This window comes from Pantherophis guttatus, chromosome 12 (genome assembly GCF_059756535.1).
Source record: "Pantherophis guttatus breed Tessera chromosome 12, ASM5975653v1, whole genome shotgun sequence".
Taxonomy (NCBI): Eukaryota; Metazoa; Chordata; class Lepidosauria; order Squamata; family Colubridae; genus Pantherophis; species Pantherophis guttatus.
The window spans coordinates 12075666-12087500 of NC_142074.1; the positions used below are offsets into that span (position 1 = coordinate 12075666).

Genomic DNA, 11835 nt, shown 5'->3' on the forward strand with positions numbered 1-11835 from the left:
ACGGCTTTAAAGACTGGTTTCATTGAGGTTCTTCCATGTCTCTGTGACTGCATTCACAAAGGCTCCAAATCTTAAAGTGCTTGGTTTAGTTTTGGCCAAGGGTGGGACACAAACCCATGTTTGGTCTGGTATCTGGGGAGGGGGGTAACTTTTGCTTTTAGCAACGGATGGATGGATAGATGGATGGATGGATGGATGGATGGATGGATAGAGATGATTGATGATGCTGATGCTGATAGATGATAGACAGATGATACATGATAGAGAGAGAGGGAAAGAGAGATGGTGATGGTGATGAAGATAGATTGACAGAAAGAGCGATAATAGATAATGATGATAGATAGATAGATAGATAGATAGATAGATAGAGAGAGAGAGAGAGAGAGAGAGAGAGAGATGATAAATGATGATGAAGAAGAAGATGATGATGATAGATATGTAGATAGTTTAGAGAGAGAGATGATAGAGATGATAGATGATGACGACGATGACAATAGTAGATAGATTATATTGAGAGGGAGGGAGAGAGGATGGTGATGAAGATAGATAGATAGATAGATAGATAGATAGATAGATAGATAGATAGATAGATAGAGATAGAAAGACAGACAGACAGACACAGACATATAGAGAGATGATAGATGATAGCTGATGAAGAAGATAGAGATAGAGATATAATAAAACAGTATGGTCAAGTATCTGGGTTTAAGATAAACATTGGAAAAACAAAGATGATAGTTAAAAATATGACAGCTAATCAAAAAGAGGAGTTACAAAGGGTAACGGGATGTGAAATAGTTAAAAAAGTCAAGTATTTAGGAGTTTATATTGCATCTTCTAATGGTAAATTGTATAAGTATAATTATGAATTGATATGGCATAAAATACAAGTTGAAATGGATAATTGGAAAAAACTACAATTGTCCTTGTTGGGTAGAATAGCAGTTATAAAAATGAATGTGTTGCCTAGGTTTTTGTTCCTCTTTCAAATGATACCAATACTAAAAAAGGATGCCAACCTGGAAGAGTGGCAGAAAGGTATTAATAAGTTCGTATGGCAAGGTAAGAAACCAAGGATAAAATTGAAAATAATGCAGGACATACGAGAAAGAGGAGGACTGAAAATGCCAAATTTAAAATTGTACTATGAAGCAGCTGTTTTATCAGCAATTAGTGATTGGATTAATTTAACAAATGGAAGGATATTGAATATTGAAGGGTATGATCTGGTCTATGGTTGGCATGCTTATTTAGTGTATGAAAAAAGGGTGGACAGAGCATTTAAGAGTCATATACTGAGAAATGCTTTATTGCGTGTCTGGAAGAAATATCAATATAAGTTAAATGAAAAAATACCTATATGGACAGCACCCAGGCACGCAATAGAGAATACGAGTATAGAATGTAGACAGGATGTAATTACGTATAAAGATATTCTCATTATGGAGGGAGGTATATTAAAATTAAAATCTGTGAATGTGTTGAAAGAGGAGAAAATAATTCAAACATGGTTTCAATATGTACAGTTACAAGCCAGATGGAGAAAAGACCAGAAAACTGGTGTTATACAAAGTGACGAAAATTTAATTAAACAAATTAGAGATCAAAGCCCAATGCATATAAAAAGATTGTATAATATATTGATAGAGATGGACTCGGAAACAGAGCTAGTTAAGGACTGTATGATAAAATGGGCGCAGAATTTTGAACAGCCAATAATGATGGAAACGTGGGAGAAAATATGGGTAACAAATGTGAAATTTACCAAAGCGCAAAATTTAAGGGAGAACTTTTATAAAATGTTTTATAGATGGCATCTAGATCCAAAAAAGTTATCTCGTATGTACCCGAATGTACAACCAAAATGTTGGAGATGTAATTGTGAGGATGCTACTTATTTTCACATTTGGTGGACATGTAAAAAGGTTAAAGCGTTTTGGATTAAAATCTGGTGGATTTTACAAAATATTCTTAAAAAGAGGTTGAAATTTACACCACAGCTGTTTCTTTTGGGTATAGTTACGGATTGTACAGTTATAGAGACTAAATTGATTTTGAATTTAATAACTGCAGCAAGACTGTTGGTGGCACAATATTGGAAGAAGCAAGGTTTACCTACAATCCAAGAGTGGACAATGAAAGTTATAAATCTAGCGGAAATGGCAAAAATCTCGGCGTACCTGAAGGATCATTCAAATGAAAGATATTTAAGAGACTGGAGAAGGTGGATAGATTATATTCAAAATAAATATCGGAATAAGAAATTGCAGATAGGTTATGAATGATTATATAGATATTTAGTGTGTTTTTAAGTAATAAAGCTAGGCGGGTAATTAGGGAATTGAAGAAACAAGAGATGTGAAATGTCATAATTGTTTAGATTAGGATTGATTATGATTGTTGAAGTTTATACCCTGTAATTTGTTCTGGGAAGGGGAGGGGGGGAGGGGGGAGGTTGAGGTAGGGAAGGGGGGGAGAAATATGTAAACTTTTTGTAAAACTTTTCAATAAAAAAAAAAAGAAGATAGAGATAGATAGATAGATGATAGATAGATAGATAGATAGATAGATAGATAGATAGATAGATAGATAGATAGATAGATGATGGATAGATAGAGACAGACAGACACAGACATATAGAGAGATGATAGATGATAGCTGATGAAGATAGATAGATAGATAGATAGATAGATAGATAGATAGATATAGAGAGAGAGAGAGGAGGGAGGGAGAGATGATGATGGTGATGAAGATAGTGAGCGACAGACAGACAGATATAGAGAGAGATGATAGATGATGAAGTAGAGAGAGAGAGAGAGAGAGATGATAGATGATAAGATAGATAGATAGATAGATAGATAGATAGATAGATAGATAGATAGATAGATAGATAGATAGATAGATAGATGAGAGAGAGAGGGAGGGAGGGAGAGAGAGAGAGATGATAGATGATGATGCTAGCCAAATCCTAGCTAGGAATTATGCCATGGTCTCCCAAGACGTCCAAAGAGCAGCTGGTTGGACGAGGCAGAGTCAGGTTTAGCTGATAGTTACACCATAAGAAAGACATATGGGTCTAACTAAAACGAATCAAAGAACCCTAAAAGCTATTTCCTTGAAAAGCGCACCAATATCTCAGAAAATGTGCCTGCTGGACTTCAGATAAATGTATATATATATTTTCTGCAGCCTCTATAATTGCCCAATTCTGAACAACGTTGCCGAGCGTTGTGGGCCTCTCTTCTCGGCCGTTGAGAAAACTGGAAAGGAATCAACTTTCCTTTGCTGCTGATCCCATTGTTTGCCTCGGTGGTTAGTTCTCGTGTATGCTTTGGGGGGGATGCTTTTAATTGAAATGTGAACCTAACAAAAACTCTTCTCCAAGTTGGGATTCTTTTGTGTAATTTGGACGGTAGGGTATTTTCCTTCCAAGGAATTCTTTTCTTTCTTTCTTTCTTTCTTTTTTAAAAGTTTGGTGGCTTTTGAAGTGCTTTTTGTTTGCTTTTTGTTCCGAGCCGGTTTGCATTCAACTTTTGTGCAGACCATTTCCTGACAGCCTAATATTTTTGTGTTATTTTTCTACAACTGTCCTCTTCGGTCACACACCCTTCTCAAGTGGCAATGCATTATATCGTTGCCCCCCAGATCAAATAATATACAGAGGGCTGCAGCCAAAATTAATTGTCCTGTATTGCAGTGGTGAAATCTGAACCGGTTTGCTACAGGGGTGGGTTCCTCCCGGTTCAGCCCGGTTCAACCGAGCCAGTAGCAATGACAATATGATGTCACCGAACCGGTTCTCTTTGTTTGGGAGCTGGGCCCTCCCGCCCGCCCCCCGCCCCGCATTATTCTTACCTTTTATTTGGCCCCGCCCCCAATCTATTCGCTGCCTCCCGAGTCCCAGCTCATTGGCTAGAAGGAAAAAACTATTTAAACTCTTGCCGCGGGGCTTCAAAGGGCCGCCCTACAACTGATCAGTGTTAAAAGGCAGTGTGGTGGTAGACCAGTGCACTCGAAAAACAAATGGGTAGACTGGTGCCTCCAAAAACAAATGGGTAGACCGGTACAGCTCTGCAAGCAGTTAAAAGCCTGATACATCAGTACCTCTGCTAAATCCTAAAGAATTATCACATGACCATCAAACCATGCCCACAAAATAAGCCACGCCCACAGAACCGGTAGTAAACCTGGTTTGCTACCAGTTCACTGGCCACACATGCACGCTGTGTGCCAAGTACGCATGCACAGTGCGCATGCACAGTGCTCACCAAATGCGTACTGCATGCACATGCACAGTGCGCACCAAACGCACACTGCATGCACACATGCACAGCACAAGCCAAAAGGAGGCTTGGGAAGGTAAGTAGAACAGCGAGGAGGGGGATCAGCTGTGCTTCACGATTTAGCTTCCCTAGAAAGCAGGATTTCCTGCTTTCTAGCAAAGCTAAACCACGCGGCACAGCTGATCATCGGAAATACCAGTTTGGAGGAACCGATAGTTTCTATCACTACTGATTTGCCCAAACCTGAGCAAACCGGTAGCATTTCCCCCCTGCTGTATTGTGTAGCCAAAGCTGTGGCCTAGAGGTGGAGCTCTTGCCGCACAATCAGGAGGTTGTGAGTTCGATCCTAGGAAGAGGCCAGATGTAGGGTCTCTTGCTTGGGCAGTGGGTTGGACTAGATGACCTGCAAGGTCCCTTCCAACTCTGTACAAGTGCTTTTTACCTGTAGAAAGCTAGCACCTACCCCTCTCCTAGAAGAATGAAATATTTTAGGAATTATTAAAAAGGCAGAATATTATATTTCCCAAAGAGAGAAATGGAGATACATGTTTTTTTTTAAGAGGCAGAAAACAGCCCCCCACCTTTCTTAATAGCCCTCAGCAGATGGCAGCACTTAAGAGATAAAGAGCTTATTGAAAGAAGCCAAGTATCTAGATAGCTCTATTCATAGGCAAAGCAAATACTGGAGGCAGAAATCCGTTCAAGACAGGATATTTTGAAATTCCCTGCAACAAGGTCTGAACAAAGGTAGAATTAGCCCTCAGGCACAATAGGAATTACCCAACACCTCTTCATTGCATCACCCTCAGAAACGTCAACCAAATGTAGCTCAGACAAACAGCTAGGAATTGTACTTTGCCTATAGAGCCAGCTATGACCCCTACATAACCCCTACATGGCCACATGGGAGTCTGACAACAGCCAGTAGAATCCCATGTTGTTGCACAGGAACAGGAAGCTCAAGTGCAAATCCCAAGAGAAGGTATAACCCACCCCCACCCCAACAATAAAAGGATCCACTTTCCAATCAGCCTCCAGCCTCCATTTTGTCTCCAGTGCCTTTCTCCTGGCTTGGAATTGGAGTTGGATATTTCTTCCAACATACCTTGAAGGTTTTTGCGATAGAAGACAAAATACTTAATTAAGGGCAAAAAAAAAAAAAAAAAGAGGAGAAGGTGGACACAGGCAATCCTTGACTAACAAAAGTTCATTCAGTGACCACTCAAAGTTACAACGGCACTGAGAAAAACCTGACCTATGACCATTTTTCACATTTATTGTCTAATCTAAGTTTAATTAGAAGATGTATTCCGGTTTTATTTTTCAAAAGTATACACAAGGAAAATGCCACGATCCAGGCAATTACCCCAGGAAGGTAACAGGGCTAATTGCCTCTGACAATGGTAGCAGAGGATGGTTATCAAAATGTAACAATTTAATTATTTAGGTCAGTAAGGTGTTTTATTTTCTTCTTTACAATAAATATGAGTTTAATTAGAAGATGTATTCCGGTTTTATTTTTCAAAAGTATACACAAGGAAAATGCCACGATCCAGGCAATTACCCCAGGAAGGTAACGAGGCTAATTGCCTCTGACATTTATGACCGTTGCAGCATCCCTCATGGTCAGGTGATCAAAATTCAGACGCTTGGCAACTAGTTCATATTTACGACGGTTGCCCTGTCATGCCCTTTGTGACCTTCTGACAAGCAAAGTCAATGAGGAAAGCCAAATTCACTTGAGAACCAGATTACTAGCTTAACAGCCACAGTGATTCACTTAACAACTGTGGCAACAAAGGTTGGAAAATGGGGTAAAGCTCCCTTAACAAATGATTCACTTAACAACAGAAATTTGGGGCTCAATTGTGGTTGCAATTCGAGGACTACCTGCATTAAAAATGCTTTTCACCTTTGAGGGTTTTTGCTACAGAAGACAAAATATTTCATTAAAGGGCAAAAAGAAGGGAAGGTGGATATAGAGAGAACACATATCTTGTAAAATACAGTAGCGGCCAAAATTGTGGAACCCTTTTAGGAAAAGTATATTTTCTAAAACTAGCTAATAACACCACTTTTTTCCCCCGAAGTAATACCATAAAATTGTATATCAACGGAAAAATCATTTAATCAAGAATGTAATGCAATAACTTTTATGACAGATTTGCGATTAGAATAGCAGTTACAGTATAAAGAAGAAAAGTGAAACACGAGAGATACAAAAATGATCACCATAGAAAAAATGAGATATACAAAAATGATCGCCATGTCAGTTAATACTTAGTTGGGTAACCTTTAGCATGAATTACGGCCTTACAACATCTTCCCATGGAGTGAACCAAGTCTTTGAGTTCTGCAGCTGTTACAATGTGAAACCAAGATTGAAGGATTGCTTCTATTAACTGGGTTTTATTGCTGGGTCGCTTCTGACTAACAAGTTTCTTTAGTCGGCTCCATAGATTTTCCATTGGGTTAAAGTCTGGGCTATTCCCAGGCCATTCCAGCAGTGGAATAGAATTATTTTGAAACTCCAAAAAAACAAGTGGTGTTATTAGCCATCGAACCTCAAAAATACACTTTTCCCAAAAGGTTTCCACAATTTTGGCCACTACTGAACATACTTTTTTTTTAGTAAGAGAAATTTGATGAAGGAGGTAGCGTGGTAGCTTCAGACCATTGAAGCACAGGTAGCCCACAACTTACAACAGTTCATTTAGTGACCATTTGAATTTACAACCGCAAATTACAGTGACTTATGACCGGTTTTCAAATTTCTTTTGCCTTTAGTCTCCAGCAGACCAATGTAAGAAGATCCATGCAGGGGACGAGGTGATCCAGGTCAACCATCAAACGGTGGTGAGTACACTTCTCAGAAAATACTAAGGGGTCATTTGTTTTAATCGTTTCTGTTGCAATATTTCCAGGATCAGACTCAATAAAGATAATAGAAGTTAAAGCTTTAAATATATTTCTTTTTAATTATGATAGGCATTCTATATTCACTGAATATTCAAGGTAGAAGCAGTGAGAATGGTGAGGGTGGCTCCTTATATATACAAGGGGTGGAGCTAGGAATGGGAGTGGTAAGTTATGAATACATTAAAGTCCAAAGAATAAGTTAACCTCTGATGTTCCATATATACATTATTTACACATTGGAGAATAAGGCATTTACATCTGACAAATCCCCCTCTAAATGCCGGTTCGTTACACAACACCAATTACATTCTGATTCAGGACAATATAATACATATAATTTAGAAGTTAAATATTTGTGTTGTTTAGAAGGTAAGGGTTTTGTTAATATGTCAGCTAATTGTTCAGAAGTATCGCAATGTATTGCTTTAATGAATCCGTCTTGAGACAGTTGTCTCACATGCTTAAACTTTATATCAATATGCCTGGACCTTTGTCCAATTGCATCGGATCTGGATATTTCAATGGCCGCTTTATTGTCTTCATGCATAATAAATGGTAAGGTGGGTTTCTTCCAAACATCAGTGATCAGATCATTGAACCATACAAGGTTATTTGCAGCTTTGGACAAACAAACATATTCCGCTTCTGTAGTAGAAGTGGCTACTAGTTCTTGTTTACCAGTATACCAGTAAACTGGACAATCATTCAATAGAAAAACATAACCAGAAGTACTCTTTCTGCATGATGTATCACCAGCCCAATCTGCATCAGCATAACAAGTAATTTTTGGTTCTCTGTCATTATTGGGTTCCAACATTAAACAAAAATCTAATGTACCCTTCAGATATCTTAGAATTCTTTTGACAGCTTCCCAATGATACAAGGTTGGTTTACTAACATATCTTGACAATAGATTGAGAGGTAATGCAATATCTGGCCTAGTCCAATTAGATATATAAAGGAGTGAACCTATAACTGATCTGTAAAATGTGTTGTCTTTAAACTCAGGGGAAGATTCATCAGTGTTTCTAAGAAAATCAGTTTGCATAGGGGTGTCACAGGTTTTAGCATTATTTAAGTTACATTTGTTTAGGAGTTCGATGATTTTATCTTTCTGTGTAAGTTTGAATCCCCTTTTAGTTTTGTTAATTTGCACACCAAGGTATTTATTCACTTTACCCAGAGATTTCAGTGAGAAGTGTTCATTTAACTTATTTACAAAGATTTCCCTGCTCTCTTTATGCTTTCCAATGTATAAAATATCGTCCACGTAAATTAATACAAATTCAATATGATCATTACTCTTTTTTACAAAGAAACAGTTATCAGCAGTGGTGGCGTTGAAATCCATGGTCTTAAGTACTTTTACCAAGCAATCGTACCATCTTTTGCCGGATTGCTTTAATCCGTACAGACTCTTATTTAATAACCAAATTTCGTTCTTATTAGTGTATTGACTGTGTGGTGCTCTTACATATATTTCCTTATCTAATTTTGCATGTAAGTATGCGGTCTGTATGTCATATTGGAATACGTCCAGATTGAGTGCAGATGCTACTACAAGGGCTGTTTTGACACTCTCTGTTCTCACTGTGGGTGAATATGTATCAGTATAGTCTTCTGGATATTTTTGTGCATAGCCTTGTGCAACTAGTCTAGCCTTGTATAAGGTATTGCCTCCTTCTAAGTTCTTAATTTTATAAATCCACCTGGTACCTATAATTGTTTTATCCTTAGGTGCGATCGCAGGTGTGAATACATTTAATCCTTGTAAACTTTCCATCTCTTTTTCCATAGCTAGTTCCCATTTTTCTCTTTCTTCATGTGGAAGTTTCAATACTTCTTCATATGTATTAGGTGTTATTTGTTCTCCATTCATATGCATTATGTAATCTTTGTATTTATTTGGTATTTGGTTTCTATTGTTTCTAATAGTTCTTTCAGGCTTGCTATGGTTATCATGCAAATATCTAGCTTCCTTTTTTGTTAATGTGTCTGTCTTTATTTTATGCTGACTATTAGTCCAAGTTTTGGTTTTGTTCTTACTTTTGTTAATATTTTGATTTTCTGTTGTTCCTTCCTCGCAAGATATCGTATCTTTACATTTATTAGGAAATATTTCATTAAGGTGCAATTTTGACCAATTGGCCTGTTCATGGAACACAGCTGTTCTGGATACTATAAATTTGTTATTACTATCAATAAATCTGTACCCTTTGGTTCCAGTTTCGTATCCCATGAATCTTAATCTCCTGGATACGTTTTCTCCCTTTCTCCTCAATTGTTTAGGTATGTGTACGTCTGCAGTGACTCCAAATATGTGCATGTGTGATAATTTGGGTTTTCTATTGTACATCACCTCATATGGTGTCTTATTCACAATACTGGACCAGGTTCTATTTTGAGTGTAATTCGAATAATGTAATGCCTCTGACCAAAATTGTTTGCCTAAACCAGCATCCTCTAATGTGCACCTAATCATGGTTTGCAGTGTGGAATTTTTCCTCTCTGCAACTCCATTTTGAAATGCAGAAAAAGGATTGGACGTGAAATGTAACATTCCTCTATCCTTTAACCATTGGGAGAATTCTTTAGACATGAACTCACATCCCCTATCTGTCATAATTTGCTTTATTCTGATATTATGTTGTGTTTCTATACGTTTGTAGAATTCCTTAAATTTCTGAAATGTTTCATCCTTGTGCTTTAATGTGTAAACAAAACCATATCGGCTGTAGTCATCCACTATTGTTAGGAAGTAACGTTTTCTATAGGTAATTGAGGGACTTAATGGACCAACTAAGTCCATATGTACCAAATCAAAAATATTGTTAGTTGATCTGTTAGATTTTTTTGGTCTGGGACTGGTTTTTAGTTTGGTGGACTTACATACTGAGCATTCCAAATAATTTTCACAATTTTTTATTTTGACACCTTCTGCGTGTTCAGTCATTTTTTGTACTACAGGAAAGCTTGCATGTCCTAACTTCCTGTGTAAGATGTGAGCACACTCATCATGAATTGGTTTACCTATTTTTGGTTTCTTTTCCTTGTATGTGTTTTTGTGATCATGAGTTATTCTACACTCATCATTGTCACTGTTACTGACATTTTCATCATCTGCTTCAATACAATCTTCCATATTTGAATCAATGTTATGTAAACATCTTTCTTTAGTTATCAGATAGGGTAGACCTCCTTTTATCATTACAGTACCTACATTTGTTTTGTTCTTTTCTATAGTTGCTTTCCCCTTTGAGAAAACTATATTGATATCAGATTCTCTGCTTAATTTTATGGCACTTAGTATGTTGTGAGGTATTTCTGGGATTAATAATACCCCCTCTATTTTCCCTAGACCAGGCAAGGTCACATTTCCTTTGCCTAGTACTTGAACCTTTTCTTGATTAGCTACCTTTATCACAAACTTATCTTCTATAAATGAAGATAATATACTTTTGTTGTTGGTGGTGTGATTTGTTGCACCAGAATCAATAAGCCAATTGTTATTCTCATCCTGCTGTGTTCTGGTGCTGTCTTGTTTATTTAGCCCATTCAGTGACCCAGATTTCCTCTCTTTTGAATTTTCTCTACCCCCTCTACCTTCTTTGTAATTTGGTGGGCTTCTATATTTGTGTCTATCTGTGGAAGATTGTCTGTAATTATATTTGCTCCTATATTCTGGTCTATGTCTCTCTCTTGAGTCTTTGGGGCAGTCTCTTCTACTATGTTCCCTGGATCCACAATTGTAGCATCTAAAGGCCTCATTATGTTTATCTTGAAAGACTACTTTCCTAAAAGGTTTGTGGTCTGTTTGGTTACTGGATCGATTTTTTCTTGAATTGTCTTCTGCTATCAATTTGTTAGATAGACTTTCTATGGATAAATATCCCAAATTAATGGTATCTAAGTGTGACATAAAGCTATCCCATGATGGATCAAGTGAATTGATAATAACACTTTTCATTGTTTGATCTGAAATCACTTCCCCCCTCAATTGTAGCTCAGCTCTTATTTTGTTTAGATTTATCAAATGCTCACTTATAGAAACCCCTGGTTTTACTCTAGAGGAAAAGAAATCCTTAGACATTCTTGTGGTTGTAGCTACGCTATCGCTGTGAAATAGATTAAACATGCATTGAATTATTTCTGATACAGTTAGGTTTGGTTTGATGCTATGATACATTGCAGGAGACACGCTAGATATTATTATGAAAAATGCTCTATGATGTAAACAATCTATTTTTAAAGTCCAAGGTCTTCTTGGAGGGCTAGTTATAAAGAATAGTAAATTTTCTTTCATGAAAATAACCTGAAGCTGTTGATACCACTCTTGTAAATTAATGCCATCAATTCTAAGTTTTGGGAAGTCACTGGGTAAGTTACCTACATTATTCTGTCCATTACTTACAACCTGGGGCAGTCCGTGATCTCTCAAGTGCAGGAAATTACAGAACGGCATTGGGATGCTTGCAATGAGTCTGCGCGGTTCTCTGGCCAGTTCAAGTCCTTCTGGGTCGTCTACGTAGTTTCGCACATGCGCGTTGTTCATTTCTTCTTTGGTGGCGTCGTGGAAGGTTCTCTCCCTTTCAGCTCTCTCGATCCGCTCCTCCTCAGATGAGTCGGTCTCTGG

General features: G+C 37.6%; 1 protein-coding gene across 1 annotated transcript in view; it reads left to right on the forward strand.

The window, feature by feature from the left end:
* The window catches only part of LOC117669499 (connector enhancer of kinase suppressor of ras 2-like), a 392766-nt gene that overhangs the window by 234719 nt on the left and 146212 nt on the right, over positions 1 to 11835 (forward strand). Inside the window, exon 8 of the mRNA XM_060692093.2 lies at positions 7071 to 7139. Within this exon, the coding sequence (XP_060548076.2) occupies positions 7071 to 7139 (69 nt within the window). The remainder of the gene's footprint in view (positions 1 to 7070; positions 7140 to 11835) is intronic.